At 38.1% G+C, this 22,706-nt stretch overlaps 1 protein-coding gene across 4 annotated transcripts; it reads right to left on the reverse strand.

Annotated features, from left to right (window-relative positions):
- Positions 1–358: 358 nt before the first annotated feature.
- On the reverse strand, positions 359–18,423 carry MEP-1 (zinc finger protein MEP-1). 4 transcript variants are annotated; one of them, XM_019042461.2, is made up of 12 exons: positions 18,297–18,423; positions 15,161–15,284; positions 14,004–14,089; positions 12,305–12,553; positions 9,730–11,699; positions 7,631–7,913; positions 6,454–6,551; positions 5,693–5,908; positions 4,324–4,551; positions 3,462–3,677; positions 2,616–2,747; positions 359–1,451 (listed from the first exon to the last, which is right to left on the reverse strand). In XM_019042461.2, exons 3-12 carry the CDS (start codon positions 14,062–14,064, stop codon positions 1,401–1,403), a joined length of 3,504 nt encoding a protein of 1,167 aa, XP_018898006.2. In that variant the 5' UTR covers positions 14,065–14,089; positions 15,161–15,284; positions 18,297–18,423; the 3' UTR covers positions 359–1,400. The 4 variants fall into 4 exon arrangements, with proteins under 4 accessions (XP_018898006.2, XP_018898005.2, XP_018898007.2 ...); XM_019042460.2 differs by lacking the exon at positions 18,297–18,423 and adding an exon at positions 17,458–18,156; XM_019042462.2 differs by lacking the exon at positions 18,297–18,423 and adding an exon at positions 17,458–18,155 and having other exon boundaries at positions 6,463–6,551.
- Between the last annotated feature and the right edge of the window lie 4,283 nt (positions 18,424–22,706).

Genomic DNA, 22,706 nt, shown 5'->3' on the forward strand with positions numbered 1-22,706 from the left:
ACTTTTTTTACCTTAAAAATATAAACGGATCATCTAAACAAGTTTTATCTTTACTCTTAGTAAACTATAAATTCAAGACGAAAATTAACATTGGAAATCTAATTTTTTGCATGATTTCAGTAATTTGGTGCAAAGAGCCGAAGTTGCACAATCCTTGCAACATTGGAATGCTCTTGGTTCCTTTTTGCAAAATGCAATCCACTTGTTGTATTACTTAATTACCAATTCGTCGTTGATTCATCATCAAAGAGTGATACACATTGAATAATGCAGCCACTAAATCGGTCTAAGCAGTATGTTGATGTGGTGGCAAAAAACTAATCTAATTTCTAGGGATCTACCTTAAAACACGACAGAATTGAGATTAATGCCAAATTTAAAAATTGGGCTCAAATTTTATTCCATATGTTAAATTTGTTCTGTTATTTTTTAAACATGTATTTACAGAATTACATATTCATAAAAAAGTTGAAAGAAAAAAAAGAAAGAGACTATGATAAATTAATAAATACTTAAAAAGTACACAGTATCAAGTAAATGATGTTGACATGTACAGATGAAAAAGTAACTGGGTTATTTCTCCATTGTGAGTGTCCAACCGTTCTGTACCTTTCTGCATAAAGATATTTATAAATATAAACACACGTACTTACAAATTAGGTATAAATATAGAACTCATTCATTATTTTTAACTTCAGTGAGCGTGCGTTACTTCGGCACATGTGCATATTTACATTTTTATACTTCATTCAACAGAAACACCACCCAATAAAAATCGAATTAAAAACTTTCTGAAATTTAACCTTACTTAATTTTATAATACAGAAGAAGATAAAAATCAAAACTAAAACAATAGATACACAGATGACGCGATTCAAAACAACCTCTTCAAAGTCTGCTCAACACAGGACTTCCAGAAAGAGGAGACGAAAAGAGAGTCATGATTAAAACTTGGAGTGATTCAACAACTACAGCAAATTGTACAAGCTCTTTCCCTTTCTCTCCAATATGTTCTGATCAAACTGAGATGACAGAACAGAAGGAAGAGCTTCAAGAAAAATAATAAAATCTATTCATACATAAATATAATTGTATTTATATTTATATAAAAGACTATGCACCTTGAAATTTTACTCACATCAAATACAATGGATCATCAACTTTATAAACAAACTCTTCCAAAAAATAAAAGGTTATTCTTTACAAAATACGGACTTTGAAAACTAAAGATAATTTTTTATTTGACAGATGATGGAAATACGACCTTTATCTATTCCAGTGTGTTATTCAGAACTCCTCAGCTTCTGAAGTAGAGATTCCGAATTCCATGATTTCAAAGGGCAAGTGCCTTCGTACATACAGAGAGGGATACCCAAGATTCAATGGAATTCTTATCCACATTAGTCGATTTTGGAGACTGTTACACCTGCAAGCAATGAACGCAAGGAGGTCTTCATCAAAATAAGACAATTGAATCAAACATTCTGTTTCTATACATAAAAAATAGGAAATTATATTCCAGAGAATACACACAAAGAATACATTAATACATGCAAAGAATAGCCTTGCCACTTTGAAACATCATCCAGATACTATGAGCCTGTTCAGTTAAAACAAATAGAAAAAATAAGAGCTAATAATGAATGGCAGAAGTACATGACTGCCTGATCTTCCCGTGTATTCTTCCAGCCAATCAGACACCCAAAAACCACTTTTTCATTTCTTCCGAAAATAACATGAGAAATCGAAACCAACATTTTCTCTCGGATTAAGCATTGCATAATAAATTACGTTCCCTTAACCCTAAGATATTGTTTTTTAAAATTTCAATTTTCTTCCACTTAGAACAATGTTTTCCACTTAGAACAATGTCCTATCCATTTTCTAGTAAAAAAATTTGATGAGTGCAAGAAAATTGAAATTTTAGAAATCAATATCTAAGGTGTTCTTGGGAGTGAAGGGAACATATTATACATCAATAGAACACAAATCCTCAAGAAGAATAGGGATATATTTTCGTTGAAAATTGGCTGAATTCAATAAAAATACATGGTGGTTTTGATTTCCCATGATGTTTTACATGAGAAATGAAAAAGTGATCGTTGGCTGTCTGATGGGCAAAAAAAAAACGGCGGAAAGATCGGGTAGCACTTCTGCTATTCAAGGAGGGCACATATTTTCTCTATGGGTTAAAAAAAGACAGGGATGACAGGTTAGCTGTTGTATATTCAGCTACCTTGAGGATATTCGGTTTGATACGGTATTTAATGCTAGACAGCTTCCTCATAATCGCCCTGAGAGTTAGGATACTGGCTTCATATTAAGTCTAAATGGGACTTGGTAAAAAAATAATTACTGGGAGTTTTGGAGGCTGATAGCAAAAGGAAGGAAAGATTAAATCACAATCCAGAAGTTGAGTTTTCAATCCATCAGTAAAAGTGAAGTAAGAGAGATAGGGGTAAAATGGCCAATTCTAGCAATTTCCCTAAATTTGGCGGCCATTGCTTGTATAGCAAAGTTGATCTTTGCATCATCACAGTTCATTAAGTAGGAGTAAAATTGCACTCTTAGAATGGGCTATTAAAGGGTTTTTACACAAATAGAGCTCAATTTACCTTTTTAACAGGTTGTCTAGTTGCCATGTTTTTTGCTGAGGATGTTGACGATGAAGGTTTTGAGGAGCGAGCAGGTTGAGGTATTATCGTGATTTCATCGTTAATTTTCAGTGGTTTCAACAGAGATTCATTCTGGAACAAAAATTCGGAATATAACATCTGTTGAATAAATTTTTGATTGATAAAAATTGTGGATTTTGACTATTTATAAGGAATCTTATCAATGCAACGTCCCTCAAGTTCACAACCAATGCACAATAGAAGCGACTTCGAGCAAAGAGGGCAAACAACATCTTTACCTTTTCAGGTTATTTCTTCAAAATGATGGACGATGCTCACCGGGTGGGTATAAAGAAACTTCAGATTCAGACTGAGCGACTGAAAAGACATGAAGTATGTGAACAGCTGTGTGCCCAAAATTACAGCTAACCTACTTTTTATCTACAACGAGCCTGGACTAAAATGCGGTCTCCTGAAAAGAGATGACCATGCATATGTGTATACCCCCATTTTTCCGAAGAGGTTTTCAAGTTTCCTTGCAGCTGCTATTGTAATCGGGGATAAAACAACAAAAAAGCAATTTAAAAGCACTTAAAGAGATAATTAGATTAGTGCATTGAATCAGAAATATCTTTAGCACTACCTACACAAAATAAATGTGTACTCCAATGCCTTGGATATATTGATCTACCTCATACTCAAAGAGATAATACATACAGTGGAAGATATTAAACCAAAAAAATGGTTCAGTTCTTAGAAATTTCCTCAGGATGGGGAAAAAAAATCTCTTCCCTGCATCTAACTTGTCAATAAGTAGCACAGAAGTTTAGACTATTTGATACGTACCTGTGAATTACTACTCGTTGACGGTTGGGGAGACGAGACTTTCTTGTCCATGACTCGTTTGGCTACTACACTGTGAGCAGAATAGACATGGTTTTCAAACTGCTTATACATTCCAAAAGTAGCTGTACAAACGGTGCATTTATATGAGAGGTGAGCTGGTTTTAAGGACATATTGTGGTCTCTGGCTACGTGGTTCAACAGCTTCCACTGATAAACCTGTAAAATCAAATCAGAGATGTATATTACAATTTTTACAATTCTTGCAAGAAAAGAAGATAGTATTTCACAGTTACAGCTGTGCTTAGTAAAATTCTGAAAATACATTTTGGTAATACAATTTCCGGAGAGAAAACTATTCAGAAAATTGTCGACTCCAGCCGTGCAACTGTTTACTGGTTTGTCATGCCATGAAAAAGCATCATATGAGCCTTTGGAAATCACAAATTTTCTCTGATTAAATACAATTTTTTTTATAAACTTGGGAACAATTTTCAACCTTCTTTTCTGATAAGTTCTAAGCGCAATTTGATCTCCAGTGTCGGAATATTTCAAGGAAAAATATTCATAACTTTCCTCAAAAATAAATCTTATTGGAGAAATCTGACAACATTTAGATGTTCAGTGTTCTTCCTCAGCACAACAGTGATGATGATTCTCCCAATATTTAATGCTAAGCTAGTGCTGTCTGTACTGAATTGAGGTTACAGTCACGATATGTATTCCACTATTAGTTCCACGGTAGTACCATTTTTAGACACAAAAGGTTTTTTGGTGGTAGACACAAAATATTTTTGAACAATGAGCTCCTTCAAATTTCGAGGGAGTTGAATTTAGTCATGCAAGTGTAGATATTGATACTCACCCTGCCACAGACTGGACAGCGACCACCATCCTTGCCCTTATTTGCAGCCTCTTGCATAGATGATGTAACTAAACCATGAGAACCTAATAAATGCCGCTCTAGACCCTGATCCGTGAAGAATCGGAATTGACACTTCTGACAATTAAGGGGTGGTCGATTGTAAATCATCTTTGGATGTATTTTAACTTTGTGAATCCATTGCATATGGTTTCGTAGCTGCTCCAAATCCTGAAAATAGGAGAAACAGATTCAATTAAAAGAGTTATTTGAGAATGGAGAGTTTAGTAATTTAAGAGATGATCAGTTCCCATTCATAGGAATTAGGGATTTCTCCCATCTTGAACCCATACTTGTGCTGATATGTACGTAACCCAGACTCTGTGGCTTCCACAATGAGTTTGGATGATGTTCCAGTTTGAATTGTGATGCAGCGGTTCCACCTACTTCCAATACTTTAAAGAGCAGATGTTCACAAGCTCTGTGTTAAAAAACTGTGACATCCAAGAAAGACATTTCGTTTCGATAGAGCCTGACATATGCAAGACGAAAGGAAAAATAGATAAAGCTGACCAATCTCCTAACTCCATTACCGTCTGAATCTGCTATATCTTGTTTTACCTAGTTGAAAAACACAAAATTTCAACAATTATGCCGCTGACACAACTCATCATGAATTTTGGTTAAAAATGGGGGTAGGCCAATTGCAGAGTTTCAGAAAAAGAGCCCATGAAACGAGGGCGAGTTCATTCTTCTAATCTGCTTTTTAAAATTCCAGCGATTCTCAGTTAAGCAGCCACTATTCTTCTAGATAATAGCTGCTCGGAGAAGCAAGCACATCTGGATTATGGAGGGTTAGTTTTCTGGAACCCTTCAAATTGAATTTGGAAAGCCTTGGAACTTAATGCACAACAAGCACCTACATTGGTTAAGCACATCAGGCTCACACCATTATTTGGAATTTTGGACGACCTCTCTTTGTCAGGTACCTCTGAAGCTTTGCTGAAATTACACCAGGTTACATACAGCTGCGCCCCCCCCCCCCTTAAAAAGGTAAAATTTTACATTTTTCGAATCTTTTATCCTTGTTTTCACTTCCCCAATTTTCAAACAGTGCTTTTGGCCTTGGACTAGACTTGGCTACACTGCTGGAATCTTTTTCCTTTTTGCCAGGATGTCAGGTATCTCAAAAATCTCTCCTATTAGGTGCTTGTTGAGACTCCTTTTGTGAGCAACCCTACAAATTTATATTCCAAATGCTGATCAGTCATGTTTTTTCTTTATATACATAAATGCAACTTTCCTCCTAGAAAATATAAAACGGTTCAACATTTGAATCAATGTGAAAAATTACAGTAAAAAGTAAGCATACTTTTATGTAGCCATCACAAATTTCACAGATAACGAATTGTCCCTTCTGCGCACTTGTTGGGGGTCGGCCAGGCTTGACTTGCTGTTGTTGACTTGCAGCTGGTTGATTTGCAGATCCTTGCCTCGGTAAAGGCGTAATTGATATACTAGGTTGATTCAATAATTTTGCAGTTGCTAAACCTTGCTGTTGGACCAAATTTTTCTGGCCAGCTATACTCTGTAACACAAGACAAATTCGTTAGAAGAACAAAATAAATAAAAAAAAAATGGTTAAAAGAAAAAACATTGGTGTGCTTTACTGAGCAGTGAACGTCATCTCTTTGAAAGAGATGTGTTTTTCTTCCTCTCTTTATCTCCTTTTCTTCTTGGTTTCTCATTTTCACTTTGAAATTGTTTACATACTACTTTATGACTAGTCCCTTAAAACAGACTTTATATCTGGATTAGAATATCCATGAATTAAGAAAGTCAAAAAATATCTACTAGTGCATATTACCTACTCACTAATGGCGCTACAACCCGGGATGGGCTTTGGCCTCCAAGACTAGTGCATATGCTTCATGTCATATAAAAATAGAAAACAATTGGGTACAAAACACTTTTAAACTTTTTAATTTAATAAGGGAAATAATGAAGTTGCAGAGAGGAACAAAAGTTGTGGAGGACTAGGAAAACAAGAATAGGAGGAGGAAAGGGGGATGATGGTGAAAGTAAGCTAGTTGTGAGGAGGTATAGGGAAATTTTGCCAAATTCATAGTTCACCTTTGTTACCTGGAAAAGCTGGTTTCCAGATATTTGATATGAGGTAGGTAACAGGACCTGAGGCTGAGAATTTGATCCAGAGGGTCGGTAGATCATACCTATTACAGACAGAAACAATATAGAAATTAGTCATAAAATACCACAGGGCACGGACAAGGTACTTCAATGGCAAATATAGTCTTTGAACATTGATGGTTCTGGTAGACTGGCGAACTTGGTTTATGTCCATTCAGTTTATGTATATCAGTGCTATCAACTTACCAGTATAGCAAATGTCTTTGAGAAGCAACTAACCTCTTTAAGGTAAAAATTGGATTCACTCACAAAAATGGAATGAAATATATTCATTGCAGCGGTTTAGAATATACTGGATTGAAGGAGCATGATCACAAAATTTTTGTGGTAGTCCTGACGGATGAGAAATTCATTTTGTAAACAGTGAATTTTTTAACCCCTGCAATAAAATACAGAAACTCTTCTATGCTTATTTTCTTTATTGGTGTCCACAAAAAAAATTGCTGCCTTTAGCGAGGGAAACGGTTATGGGCATTTAGTTTTGGATAAAGAATTGAGGACTACTTTAAGCATCAGCTTTCCTTAGGAAAACAGTCGAGCATGATCATTATCAGAAGGGAAACCATAGAAAGCATTAATTTTTGGGAAGAAAACTCTCAAGCACTTTTACTGCACTTTTGCTGGCAGGTTTACTGAATACCTACCTCACTTTGTTGCCTTTTTTACAAAAAAAAAAGAAAAAAAGAAAAAAAAAAAAAACCCAATCTCAAAAGTCCTTTGATCTGCACTCAGCTCTACCTAAAAAAAGGTATTTTATGTGACAGCTAAATGAAGAATGTGAAAACAAAGAACTTCGCAAGCCACTGGTTCATTTAGGTCAAATTTTTTTCATGATTGAATCTTCTTTATCAAATCCCTATTTAATTTGCATCAAATCAAAGCACGGTGATTGTATATGACAGTAATATACTTCATCAGTCTCTGACGGTCACATGATATGAACATGGATTTCTTAGCTCCTATGTCTAAGGATTGGTACATTCAGAGATAAAAAGGAAAAAAAAAACTGGTAACTATCAGAAAAAGTACGTAACAGTTATTTGCCTGACAGATCCACAAGAAATAACCAGATTTTATTGATAATGAAAGAATGATAACTTACCAGGTCTGATAGCCTGATTCAATGCGCTCTTGGTGACTGGTGAAGGGAAACGTTGAAGGAGGGTATGAGGTCCCTGAGGTCGTCCGCGTCCCCGATTAAGGAGGCCTTGAGTGGTGGGCATCGGAGAGGCAGCTAGTTTGGGCAACAGTGGGTGGTGAACGGGGTTACCTTGCTTAAGGCCAGACATGGCTGCTTGATAAACAGCGTTCCCAGGGCTCATTGTAGGCCTATTTTTAGTAACTCTTGGGATTTTTGCTGGAGGTTCCCAATCTAATGGTGCTTCCTGAAACCAAGTTTATAATCTCAATATATTATCCAAATTAATTAGTACCACACATTTACGAATTCAATAAAAAACTATACAAATTTTTAGGATGTAATCAGTGAAAAGAGGAGCTCTATTTTTGAGAGAAAATTATACGAGGTATACTTCTACCTCTTGCTTAGTATGATTTCTTCAAAATATTGTGAGGATTTGGCTTTAAAAATTTATGACTACAGGCTGTTTAGAAATCAAAGTAGCTGTTTTTTTTTCTCTTTTTTTTTCCAAACCTGCTTTTTTCTTAGGTGCACCCTGCAGCCTGATTGTTGAAATTGTTTGTTTGTCGGGATGACATAGGTTAAAAGGCGGAGCGTGATTTGTCGGCTATGTCTTATCGCTGCTTTATCATGCCTATGTCGGGTGGAACTCTTGACAAGTTAAAGGCACCTCGTAAGTTTCCGACAGTATGTCGTCCATTTCACCTGACAAAGGAACGATAAAGCAGCGATAAGACATAGCCGACCAATCATGCTCCGCCTTTGAAGCTTTGTCATCTATGTCGTCCCGACAAACAAAAAATTTCAACAATCAGGCTGCTGATTCAATCAATTTTAATTTTAAGGACTTTACGTGCAGGACAAAAATGAAACTACAGGCTGATAGATCATGCTGTATGAAACCATTTTAAACTGTTAGCTAAATTCTAGACCATTCAAGTATCAAATAAGTTGAACAAGTCGGTGCTTCAGCAAAAATAATATGGCACTTTTGAAATAACTACATGCGATAAACTTGCATGGAGAATTGGATGAAAGTGCTAGGGAGAAGTAAAGAGTTTGATGGAATCAACATCTTTCACAGAATTTAAGTAAATCTATTTAATCTCGCATCCATCACAAGATGACGAAAATATACTTTCTAAATTCACTTCAGCAGCAAAGTTTTGAGAGACGCTGAATGTCACACCAATTAGTGCTTAAAATACTGTAATTGTTCAATCAAAATTCACAAGAATCCCAGTATTGCTGCGAAGAAAAAAGTTAATGGAAAATCCATGATCTTTGACTATTTTTAGGTTCCCAAACAAGCCTTAGTACCCAGATATCAGCGGGCTGATTATTGAAACTAAAAGACAAAGGAATAGAAAAAGAAGATAATGGATGTATGGAAGGATCCTATTGGTTGAAATAGGTGGTTTCCATAGACGAAGGAATAAAATGATGGACTAACTAAAGGGTCTTTTGTGGGTTGCCATTAGTTAGTCTATTAACTGCCTCCTTTGTCCATTGCAACCAAACGCTTCCACCGATAGGATTCCTTCATATCTCTCATGTCTTTTTTGTCTATTGCTTTGTCGATCAATTTCAATACTCGACCTGCAGGCTGAATCCACTTTTGAAAGTATTCATTTAATTTTCGGGCTGCATTATCCATGGGAAATGTTGATAAAGGATAAAAAGCTTTGAGGGAAAATAAGTTCTGCATTCGGATCATAATATCATGTTTCCATGCTGTAACACTAGAAATATGGTGGAAAAATTTTACAGTACACTAAGAATGGATTTAAAGCATCAGATCGGGCTTGGAACAAGTTTTTCAACAGTGATTCTGAAGCCATGTGGTTCATCATTGCAAAAAATTCAAAAGAGAAGTACCTATGTCCAAATGAGACATGATTAGTTGATCAATATTCTTGACTTGGTTTTGAGTGCCACCATTATTGACAACTCTTTTCGGGGAAGTTTTAAAATTGATTTTTCTATGTGTGCATCCCAAACTCAACAAGAAGGAATTTCATTGATTAATCTTTAAGATTTTAAATGGTTGATATTCTCACCTGGTTTCTTTCAGGACGGTATTTCTTGCCACAGGAAATAAGATGCCTCGTCAACTTCCCTTTCTGATTATCTTCGAAGGGACAGCTTGGACACTGATGGAAAGCAGGCGCTCGCTCCAACCGACCTCGGATATTGTGCTCAGCTTCCATATGATACAGAATGTCATGAGGACTCCGCACTTCCAGAGGACAGAAATTACACCTATACACATAGTTCTTCATGTGAGGGGTTTCTAGATGATGAGCCATGACCAGGGCAGACTCCGTTTTGAAGCTACAGTATTCACACTTCCTTTGAGGTAATCTAAACGGATCGTTGTTCTCTTTGCTAAACTCGAGCGTTTTACTCAGCGATTCGATCGCTGCTTGCGTATCTGCTGTGCACTTAGCGCCTTCTTTGTCTAGCTTCCTCTTCTGAGAGCGCAGCAGATCTGTTTGCACGTACTCTTGCACCAAATTGATTCCAATTTGCATGAAGAATTTTCCTAAAGGGGCATCAAAATAACTATGACTTGACTTCTTGGGTTTGTCCTCCTCTTTCTTCTCAGGCTCTTTGACTTCCTCCTTGGCTTCTGCTTTCTTTCCGTCTTCTTTTTTCTCTTCCTCCTTCTCACTCTTCTCATCCTTTGGTTCATCTTCCTTCTCCTCATCTTTCTTCGTTTCACTGGACGAATCTTTATCTTCGCTTTTCGGCTCATCTACTTCCATTTTAGAATCATCTTTCTTGGCCTCTCCCTCTGCCTCAGAGTCACCTTTGGCTGCTTCATCTTCATCGGCCTTCTTTTCTTTTTCTTCTGCTTCTTTCGCATCTCTGGCTTCTTTAGCTTTTTTCTCTTTCTCTTCCTCTTCTTTCACCTTCCTCACAGCTTCTCTTTTGATCTCTTTGTCCATTTTGTCCAAATACCCTTTCAGTGGCTTGACTGGTGGTTTTTCATAGACGTAAGGGACTATGAATGAAGGCGCTTCTACGACAAACATATCGTCTGTTAGAGTGGGTAGAATAGCAGGCTGGGGCTTAGCTGATGCTTGGATAACTACAGGTTTGGGAATAACTTGAGCAGTTGTAGCTCGAATTTGAGGGTACATCCCTTGCGCTGGTAAAGCGACGGGTAACATTGAAAAACCTGAGCTCCTAGAGCTGGGAATGTTTATATGAGTTGTTGTACCACTTGAAGATATAGGCACAGGTCCTCGACCAGAGAGGATCGCATTTGTGTCTATTATAACTAACGTTGGTTCTTTTTTGTTTGTTTTGAGATGTTTACTACCTGCTATTTCTGCTAATCGTTTTGTATCATTGACTACTATTGTTTTATTTTTTAATTTTTGAGGACTAGGCGAGGAGGAATCACCGGCTAGCGGATCAACTGGAACTATTTCTTCTATTTCATCATCATCATTCTTAGCTTTAACAGGTCTGATTGTCAGAGAGGGGGACACACTCTCTTTGATTAGTTTACTAATGTCCTTATCATTGTCTGAAGTGGACTTCTGTTTGTTTAAGTTCCGTGAGCTCCGTCGAGGTGTTATTGGTGAGATGGTTGCTGGTGCCTTCTTCGACTTCTTTCCTTTTTCGGGAGTGGCTTCAGAGTTATCTCCATCACGAGAGACGTCTGTCGAATTGAGATCATTGGATTCTTTTTTGCAGGAATCAGCTTCATCTTTAGAGCCATCCACATCTGGTGAGTCTCCATCTTCTACATCTTTTTCCTTGCCTCCATCTTCACTTCCCTCCTTGGAACTTTCATCTGCAGGCATTTCACTAGATATGGGATCTATAGAGGAGTCTACATTATCACTATCTTCTTTTGAAATATCTTCAGCTACAGATTTTTCTTCAGGCACTGTGTCAGCGTCTTCATCCGATGACTTTGTACTAGAAACATTTGAATTTGGAACAGCAGCATCTACCTCCATCGCTTCAACTTTATCACAATGAGAACCATTCATTTCTCCATTAACTTTCGAGTCTGTAACAGAAACACAAAAACTTAAGATCAGCTAAATGAACGAAATAAATAAATAAATAAAAAAAAAATCATGATCCGTGATCAACCAATACTGTAAGTGGACTCCTCACCCCACCTGCCAAAATCTAGCTAAGTAGGTTGTCTACCCGTGATCACTTCCCTTTGGTCTTGAGAGAGCACTGCTGAACAATTTCTAATGGAGTGGTTACAGATGTATGAATAAAACTTGCAGATTTTGATAGGGCAAAAATGCCAGAATTGAGGTCAAATTCCCTAGATTTTCCCTGTGATGTGGAGGCTAAGTGTTTCCTGTCACTCATATCATTCAGGGTCGATAATATAAAAAAGGTGAAACATCACAACTGTAAACTTTTCTTACCAGAGAACACCCTGATAGCATCAATGTTTCAAGTCATGCCTGTAATAGGAACTTCTTGATTAGTTACATGGTTAACTTGCAAATAGGCCAATGGTAAGCATCTAAAATATGAGCTCTAGGGTCAGTTTGGTAGTACCTCAACATTCAAATTCACACTTCAGTACATTACTTACATACTTACATGGTAAGTATGAACACTGACTAAGGAAAAATTACAGATTCTTACTACTGTTAGAGAGAGAGTCGCTGTCCTCCTCCGTCCTTGAAGAGACTTTTTCTTCTTCATTGGATGCGGTTTCATTAGCAGCTTTGGTTTCAGACACCTCGTCTTTAGCTTCAGCTTCTTTATCATCATCACTATTTGATGATTTAGAATTTAAGAGTTTGTGCTTCAATGCGGCTGAATCCGAGTCCACATCCATTGGCTCTTCGCCATCACAATAAGACCCGTTCATTTCACCATTGACTTTCACAACTGCAACAATGAGTACAGGAGTTAACATTGCATTGACAATGAAATGACCAAATTTGTTTACTTCGCTCGCTTTAATTACTTAAATCAATTAGTCAATAATGTAAAAATTAAATTGATAATATATTACTATGAGTTGATAGTTTAGTGCTGTTGTTTGTGGGTTAATTTGTTTTTGATACATAAATTGAAGGTTGCCCTGAGCTTATTGAAACATTTAAATAATATCTACTAATCTTGCTTTGAGAGATGATATCAGACTAACAAGGGGAACTTACGGACCTGCCGCCTCCGATTGGGCTGAATTTTTTTTTACAGACTCTATGGACCAATTCTAGAGGTCAATTTGAGCCGTTTCCCCGAATGCGCAATAGGAAGGGCGTAAAAAATTCCCAAAAGTTGCGTTTTCGGCGTGTGATTTGGTCGTGCGGCGCGTGGCAACACTGAAGCAGCCTCTAGTACCGCTTTATCGGCCTGAAGGTTTCAGCGGAGTCCGGAGCCCTACTGCACACGTACTGGTTCCATGATAGTGATGTCCCGGGTTCGATCCTCGACTTTTTATTTTCCGCATGATCACGTAACATTTTATTTTTAATTCTTCATCCGCATTTATAAATCAAGCAGTTCCGATCACTATCCCCCCCCCTCATTTTACGTACATTTTCCCCCGATATTTATTCACATTGGCCACATATAATCGTATGAAACTTCATTGATATAAATTAATGAATTAAAAAGCAAAAGAAAACCTTATTTGTTACTACATTATCTTCAAATGTTTTCCTGGAAAAATATGTAATGTGTAAATAAATCGAAGAGCAACCCCAAACCCATGTGCATGCAAGGGTCACCAAGAAACACATTATTTTAGCCCTTTGCTTTTTAATTCATTAATTTATATCAATGAAGTTTCATACGATTATATGTGGCCAATGTGAATAAATATCGGGGGAAAATGTACGTAAAATGAGGGAGGGGGGGATAGTGATCGGAACTGCTTGATTTATAAATGCGGATGAAGAATTAAAAATAAAATGTTACGTGATCATGCGGAAAATAAAAAGTCGAGGATCGAACCCGGGACATCACTATCATGGAACCAGTACGTGTGCAGTAGGGCTCCGGACTCCGCTGAAACCTTCAGGCCGATAAAGCGGTACTAGAGGCTGCTTCAGTGTTGCCACGCGCCGCACGACCAAATCACACGCCGAAAACGCAACTTTTGGGAATTTTTTACGCCCTTCCTATTGCGCATTCGGGAAAACGGCTCAAATTGACCTCTAGAATTGGTCCATAGAGTCTGTAAAAAAAAATTCAGCCCAATCGGAGGCGGCAGGTCCGTAAGTTCCCCTTGTAAGTTGTACTATCATTTCGGAGGAGAAGCAAACCTTTGCTTTCAAAAAATCAAGGCATATCGAAGAAGAAACATGATCTTTCTGGCTAAAGTTCATACCTTTGTCATCACTGGCAGCATCGCTAACATTATTACTTGCTTCCTCTGCGGTATCTGCCATTTGACATAGATTAAGAGTTAATGATCTGAGACACAAAAAAAGATATAAAAATTAGCAATTGACGATATGAAATGTTTCTGAAGAGGATAAAAAAAAGGATGAAAATTGACATTTACTGATGAAGGAGTTTAATCAAATTTTAGAATTGAAATTAAAAAGAAATCTGCCATTTTCTGAATTATGAAGATATCTATTCAAACCTCATCATGGTAAAAATTATTGCCTTTAAATTGATTCCACATAACTTTTTCCTTCTTTTCCCAAGAATAGCCTTTTTAGTGGGGGCTCCCTGAAATTCTTACAGTTTTGTTACCTTTTCCTCATTTTTTCCTAATGTTTACTTCCTGAACACAAAAACGGACAGTTTCTTCTTCTTCAACACCGAGTTAGAAAATTTCTTCGGCATTAAAGGGAAATAGTTCGGAAATTTGGATTGGGAAGATGGACTGTAGAAATAGTGGTGGAATGAACCACAACGAATTAGAACTTTGAATTCTCAGACAAATGATACAATGAACTGTATAAGGAAACTGAATCCTCTTCCGGCTCCTTTCTTCAAGTTCAACCCAAAAAATCCGAACATGTGAACCTCTTTACAGAAAGTCTGTACATTTTCCATTGTGCTGTACTAATTTATAAAAATCAGTGCTTGTTCAGTGTAACCAAGCTTCTTCTGGGTAGTAAACACCCTGGTGGTGTATCAAACTCATTTCAATAAACTGAAGACTTTCTTAATTATATACCTGGACAACTCTCAGAAAATTAGCTCATAATAAAGTTAATAATCCACTCGAAAATCTATCAGAAAATTACAGGGTCAATGTATTTGAATAAGCCATTCAAATAATACCTGAAGTTAAATCAAAATGAAATTTTTAAACTTTCAAGTAAAAGCAAGATGTCGAATTACAAAATTAACTTAAAGAATAATGGATGAGCATTTGGTGTGATTTGAGATGATCGACATGACGTGAAATTAATCATCTGCTAATAATTAAGAAATACGTGAAAGATTTTATTTAATTTTTTCTGAGGAAGGGAGGAGAGGGGGATGTGCACAAAAAAATTCCAAAAGGATTTGGGTATTTTTACTTACCAAGACTTCTCCTTGGAAAAAATGATAATCAACACTAAAAATATCGATAAATATGATCAACAGAGGTATAATGAGGCCATGAGCAGGAATAGGAGGCACTTCATTCACCCGGTTGGGGCCTCACCTGATAAACAGAAATAAATACAAAAAATTAGGAACATTTTAAGATCAACTGGTTTACCATCTTGTTATAGGTCAGTTTTCCAGCCGCATTTTGTGTATCTCTTTCTCTGAAAGCACACATTAATACCATGGAAATGAATAACCGGGAGAGGGTGTTGATAAAATCCTTAAAATTCTCATTTAAAACAGGGAAGTAAGACAGATCTAACTCTTTACCCATTGTGTGGGCACCCTGACATGTTTTAGTGTATCTATACCAGGTGTTAGGCATTTAATTGGCTCACACTAGTGTGTGTCAGCTTCACTCTTAAAAATCTTTGCAGATCTTTTTCAGTTTGCCTTGGTTTCTGGATAAAAATTTCTCTTTTACATCACTCTAACTTTCTTTTCATGTACTTATACTCGAAAGTTCCTTTTAATCTTTTAGCATGTGGATTGAATATTGTTACACTTTCTCATGACGATGTGCTGAAGACTAGATTACTGCCTTAAATGCAGAGAACAACCAAAGATTACCCCAAGAAGTAATGACAAGAATGCACTGTTTGTCTGATGAATATTTTGATGAAAGAATGGATCAGTCCACAAAAACTTAAGCCCCAAAGTCAATTTTTTGCAGTTCCGCTTTAAAATTTTCCCCTGTATGATGATGTTCTTGATCTTTTCATAGTAGTAGCTTCCATCTGACGCTAACAACCTGATTTACTTTCCAATTCGAGAACTGTAAAAATGTATTCCTCAAACACTAAAATGGATGGAAAAATAGTACCAAAAACAATTGTACCTCTACAGCAACGACTAATTAACAAATTTCAACACAAGAAATTATGGTTGACCAACAGATCCTGCGATTCAAGCTCTATCCACAACAGTCAGTCTCCTGAGCAACATGTGCATACAAAGACACCTCTTTTCAGAATGCCACATTCTACCACAGGTGTTGCTGTACAAAATTTTACTTGAAAAACATTCCCAGAGATTAAGTAAGGGCAAAGAAAGGAATTTGAATTATTTCTTTGCATCAAGTCCAAGAAATAGGAACTGTTCATAGAAAATTTCACAGATAACAAAGGCTCTTGGAACGAGACGAAATTAAGAGTAAAAAGACTCCAGGAATCTCATTAGCAAGTGGAGAGAAATCTCTGTAGATACAGATAGATAGGTACTCTGATCCATTTGGCAAAACTTGGCCACTACAAATTCCCTCGGAAGCACATTGACAGAATCATGAAGCGGGAGTCCACACCTTTGAAAAAGGCAAAGGAATGCTTGGAGTAGCTGATAGTATTTAAGATTGAAATGGACCTGTCAAACAGAGTAATTTCAGGTACTGCTTGATGGAAGAGGTGACGCACTGTATGAAGATTGGGGTGAGGAAGAGGATTGGGGAGCAAATAAAGAGGTGAGTTTCTGCAAATAAGAAAAAGACCGTCTCTATGACAAAGCATAACTTACTCCACAGTCTAATAGTTAATGCATACACTTCAATTGTCTTCCCACAGCAGCATGAGTGTGAACAGTTCCAATCATTTCATTAAACAAAGATAATATTTACGAATGGAAGCAGTTATTATTAAAGAAAACATCTGATATTGATTAAGCTTTCCTTTCAAAAGTAAATCAACAGGTAAAAACCAATGGTTCACTTCAGAAAAATGCTGAGAAGAGCAACTGAGCGCAAGGACAGCGGAACTTGAAACGAAACTTAAATTACCTTACTTAAGTTTCTTAACTATTTCACTGAAGCAACAAATAAGTGCTGAGCACCGTTAATTACGGCAGTACAGTAGAGAGTCATGCTGAATTTTTACAGCACTGTAAGTTCCCGTGAAAGCGACACTATAATCCAATATGGCCGATCCCTAAGCATCAAGGCCTGCTATTTCAGGGGCAGTACTGACGATACAGTTTATACTGATATTATTGCAATGCGATAAATTGATAATTTTACATCAAAAACGGATAAATAGGGACTCATGCCCTTGCTTGCTCTTCAAACCAAATTTTGTGACATTAACCTTCGGCTGACAACCCTTCCGAGAACCCTACTTCAGCAGGGTTGATATAGTGTCAAGGTAATGATGGGGAGTAACATCAAAGACGCTGGAGAGTTTATACCAACAAACAAAGTTATACTGCAAAAGCTGGCTCTAAAGAGGAGATTAAAATTTTACCTGATATTGTCGGATTAATCCGTCCGACAACGTAGGTACATCTGCAGAGGGTAGGTAGTGGACATCCGTTGGGGGTTAAAACACACCTACAACTAAGAGCAAAACTTCCCATTGGAATGCAATATAATCTTCTATTAAGTAGGAGTATTATCACAGTTTAAACATTTTCAAAAGAAATTAGGGACCAAACTTTAGGGGGGCTACTTCAGTTAGACCAAACAAAACAAATACATAACCAATAACGAGTCCCTTGATAAGCGAGACCGGTATTCGAATATCACAGCGCATAAAAACAATCAAAAATAATAAACTAAAAATGCTTCCGACACTGAGACAAAATTACGATTTTGAGGAGAAATTAAATAAAATTCATGGCCCACTTTTAGCTCAGCCTATCTACATTCCCTTCGACTGATCTAACGACAGCACTTGCCGTCAGAGGGCGGTAAAATAGATAGCATGTAGTAGGCATGTTTCAGATTTTCGACGAAGTTTAATTTCAAGATATTAAGAACAGGAAATCATACTGACAAAACGGTAGCAGAAAATTTAACACCGAAAAACCCGCCGATTACAGAGCAACAAATGCGAATATTCAAAACAGAATTACACATCCCGCCATTCAGTTTCAAAAAAGCCTACGTAACACTCAGTTTGGTTAACAAACAGCTGCCGCGGGAGGACTTCCCAAACTCGAAGATGATGTCAACAAATAACTGTGCGAACATCGTAAAAAAAGGAAACTGAAACCAACTTTTAGGATGTACAAGAACAAAAGAGTGAAAAGCTACTTTGCGAAAAATGACACTGATGATGGTGCACGGAAAGAAGAGAATTACCTCGGTAAAAATCCAACTGTCGGTCACGATTTACGGTTCGGCACGTCACTTACCCCAAGTAGAACGAGATACAAAGCAACCAAGCAACAAAACGCCAAAATGGCGCCGACCGGTCACGTGATCCTGAGAGTGACGTATTCGGTCCGAATAGGTAAGTATATACAACAGTACATACTTTTCATATACTCGCCTGGGTATGCCATCAGGGTGGTAACCATATACACCGGCCGGTACAACGCGGTATACAGTTGGCAACAGGGTAAAAACTCAAATTTTTCAATTTTTCCAAAAATTTTCATTGATGCTCGCTCGCTCGCACGTACATAAAAAATATAGGGTTTTCTACAAAAAAATCGGAACCATTGGGGGAGGGGGGGAAGGGGGTGAAATCGCCGGGTTGTGGAAAAGGGATGAAATTTCCGTGAGCTACATCAAACGGAAAGTAAATAATCGGCGGAAAAGTAAAAATTCAATCGCGAATTTTTATTTTCACATGAAAATCATGATCTGCCACTAAAAAAACAAGAGTGATGCGTGAAAGTCGGGGACACATGGAGACCGCTCCAAAACACAAAAGTAGAGGAGAGAATTGTTTTAGGATATGTATCCTCACTCAGAAAATGACGAGGTCTAATGATAGCTGTCCATCATAATATGTAATTAAATACAATTGAGCGATAGCAGGCGTGGGGGGGGGGGGGGGGGGTTTACAAGTGCTCCTGACCGACTAATACGTTCCTCAAGAGAAAATTGTCCTTTTCAAAATGTGTTTTCCCTACACTTCAGAGAGCGTTTTGTGAACGTGACAAAAATGTTGCTTTGACAAACTAATGTTTTCCGAGCTTCACGACTTCTAGGAATACTACTATATTAATTTTTAAGACCTTTCTTAACTTCACGAGACATTCGGTTTCTGTTGCATTTCGTTTTATTCTTTTCGTTTGGCGGTCCTTGGAAAAAAAAAAAAAAAAAAAAAAAAAAAAAAAAAAAAAAAAAAAAAAAAAAAATCCAGATTACCTGGAAGAATTGGTTCGGCTTCCGAAAACGTGCCGGGAAAATTACAAGAGGTTTCTCTCTCAAATTATCCGATCCTTTGCGATCATCACATATCCAGTGAAAATGCACTAATACTTCAGTCAATCATACGAATTTCAAAGCCTTTTATAAATTCATTGAATGAAATGCTCCCTTATTAACTTTTTTCCGGTGTTTCTCATCCTTAGACCCTCCCCCCCTTTGACCTGAGGGGTATTTCATACCATATCCACCCCGTGGATGGGGTCGAGAAAAAAATCCACCTCGAAGCGTCTGGATCCGCCTCAGGTGTTCCTGTCGATGGCGATTCTTGAGAATGGGTCTTGCCGATCGATTCGTTCCGTAAAGGACAGAGCGCTCAACGAGCATACCTAATACCCTTTGTCTCATGAGCTCTGCGGTCATTGCTCTTGTGAGAAGATTAAGGTTTACAACTCAACATGGGTTGGGTTCATTTCACACCCAACTCTCCAAATTCGCGTTCCCTTTTTTTTTGAGCTCCACTGTACACCCCGAGATGTTTAATTTTTGTAAAATTGTGACGCATTAACAGGAACCCTAGTATATGATAAAGTTTGACATTAGTACCTAAAAGGTTGCTTTTTTTTAATTAATTAGTAAACCTAGAATGAAAGAAGCTAAAATATAAAAATTCCCTGACTATCCTGAACTTCTGCGCAGAAAATCCCTGACTTTTCCTTGGCTTACCAAAAATACAAAAAAGTTCGTCGAATACTTTGAGAAAGGTTAACCTCTCGCTCGGTGCAGCCTCTCCAAATGAAAACATTCTCTGACCTCCGACAAGATTCTTTGACTTTTTTTTTTTTTTTTTTTTTTTTTTTTTTCCATATATATGGTTTTAAGGCGTTTTATCGGGTAGAATTCTTTGACTTTTTACGGGCTTTCCAGTTAATTCGCTGTCTTTACAAAGTTTCCCCTGACTATCCCCACCCTGTTGGCGCGACAATACACTTATTCTCGGATTGCTGTCAAGCACGTAGGAGAAAACTTGTATACGTATAGGGACGCATCATAATCTGACTGAGGCGCCCACTAATTACCTCACGCACATACATAGGTAATGTAAGTACATAAGCGCCTCGATGGAAGGATCCGTTCGAAAAGGAAACACCTTCCTAACCGCGTGGCGATGACGTAAGCCCCTAATGAATTTGGGCCGCACGCCTTGCAATTCCGACGTGATGAGAGTGTTACGCAATGGTTTGAGTGCATAAAGTAACAAATTACCAAGAAAATGGATCCATTTATGAAAAGCCCACGTCGCGTCGAACATAGACGAAAGGAAGATGAATAGAAGTGGAAGCGGAGAATCGACGCGACACTTCATTGTCTTTCCCCATTTCATATATGATCAATCTGAAAGGTCGAATGATCAATGATATTGTAGATCGTAATTTTTTTCTAGAAAAAAAAAAAAAAAAGCAATCCAGGCTTAGTGAAGGATAACGTTACTTTCCCAGCGTAAGCAGCGTAGACTATTTGTACTTGATCGAAAATACCAACTGAAAGACGATACAAGTACCGAAATAAAATCAGCGATAATGATTGAGAGGGCCGAATATTCAAAGGTAAAAAGTGAGAATACGAATAAATAAAAAAATTCCAGAACAGGTCGAGAAGACATTATTTGGCGGAAACTCCCGGTATTAAATTTTTAGACGAGAGGTTAAAACCAAAAATTTAGATTAGTAGGGTGAAATAGGTCCAACGTAATTTAGGGGTTGCAAAAAAATACGAAAATAAGTGAAAAGAGAATCATTTTTTTTAAAAAAAAAAAATTTACTTTTTTGGGTTTTTCCTTCTTACAAAAAAAAATAAGTGGATGAAAAAATGGACGAGATACGTTAAATTAATTTCTTCATAGGAGGCGGAGGGGGGGGGGGGAGTCGAAACAAAAAAATAATAATTTTTTGAGTCGACTTCAAAAAAAAAAAAAAAAAAAAAAAAGGGGGAGATGGAAAAAAATCGAACGATGCGACGCGAACGAAAGTGGGAGCAAAGCGAAAAAGGGAAAAATAAGGCTTTTAGCCGTCCTTGAGCGGGGCCGGTATATACCATTATGGCGGACAGGGATAGCGGGAGCTTTAGCCGAGCCCGACGAGTTTTGAAAGAGTAGTGTTAGAAGAGCACGCGGCCGCCCCTTTAGCGCGGAGTGGTTTCGTCCAATTCCCACTTGTTATGTGCTCATATGCGCGCATGCGCACTGCGCTCTCCTCTCTTTTTGACTTCGCTTCCACTTCGTAACGGTCTCGGGTCCCCCTCTAGCGCGTTCCTCCTCCCACTCCGTTCGCGAAAATATGTTTCACTTTTGCTTTAAATATAAAACGGAACGAGCGTAATACAGGCGCCCGCCCGGGCGGGAGGGGGGTGGGGGCGCAACGTCAGCAACGCGCTGCGCACGGCAGGGCGGGAGGGGTGGGGAGGAGGAAAAACCGAACGAGCAACAAAACGGAACCCGATGAAAGACCCGCACGGCGAAGGGACGAAAAACCCGGCGAAAATAATAAGAAAAATAAAGGAGGAAAAAATAGGAATTTTTCGTACCTTCAGACTTTCACCGTGATAAGGTTGGTTCGGGGCATGGTCGAACCGCGGCGAGCGGGACGCGATGATTAGCGCTGATTGCCGCGATAGGAATGGCGCCATCGACACCTGTCCGCGGCTCCGGTCCCGCCGCTGATAACGCTCAAGAATTGACAAGGCCTCGTCGAGAGAAAGAACGGCAGGTTCCGAAAGCACCAAGTCCGGAGAAAGCGGAGACACTGCCCCCGAAATCCCGAAATCTGGGGTAGTTTCGAAAAATTTCCAGGATTCGAACGAATTCGGGAAAAGTTTGCCTCATTTCATCATGGATAGACATGGAGCTTTCCAAAAGGCGCTTGTGTGGAAACACTTTAAGTCCACTAGTTCGAACATTTGAGAGCAAATTGTGGAGAGAGGACACTCCCCAGAGACCTGAAATAAGGGTTGTTCGAAAAATTTTCCAAAAATTTGGACGAATCATGTTCGCAAAGGAAAGCCTGAAAATCCCCGGACGAAACTCGGAGACATTTTGACTTGCTCGTCTCGAAGTTTAAAAGTGGGAACACTCAGAGAGGGATAGAAGGGGATAATGTTCCTAGAAATCCCAAATTTCGGAATGTTTTCGACCAAGATTTGAACGAATTGATGAGAATTTGTGCATCATTTTTGCATGGAAAAACAAAAAGAAAAACTAAGGTAAACATAGTGGGGCCCACGCGTGGGGGGAGGGGGGGGGGTACGGCTTGTCCCCAGAGACTCCCGATTTCCGATGTCTTCCGAAAAAATTTCAGGATTTGGACGGATTAATGAAAATTCTGCTCAAATTTTGCA

Source organism: Bemisia tabaci, chromosome 3 (genome assembly GCF_918797505.1).
Source record: "Bemisia tabaci chromosome 3, PGI_BMITA_v3".
Classification (NCBI taxonomy): domain Eukaryota; kingdom Metazoa; phylum Arthropoda; class Insecta; order Hemiptera; family Aleyrodidae; genus Bemisia; species Bemisia tabaci.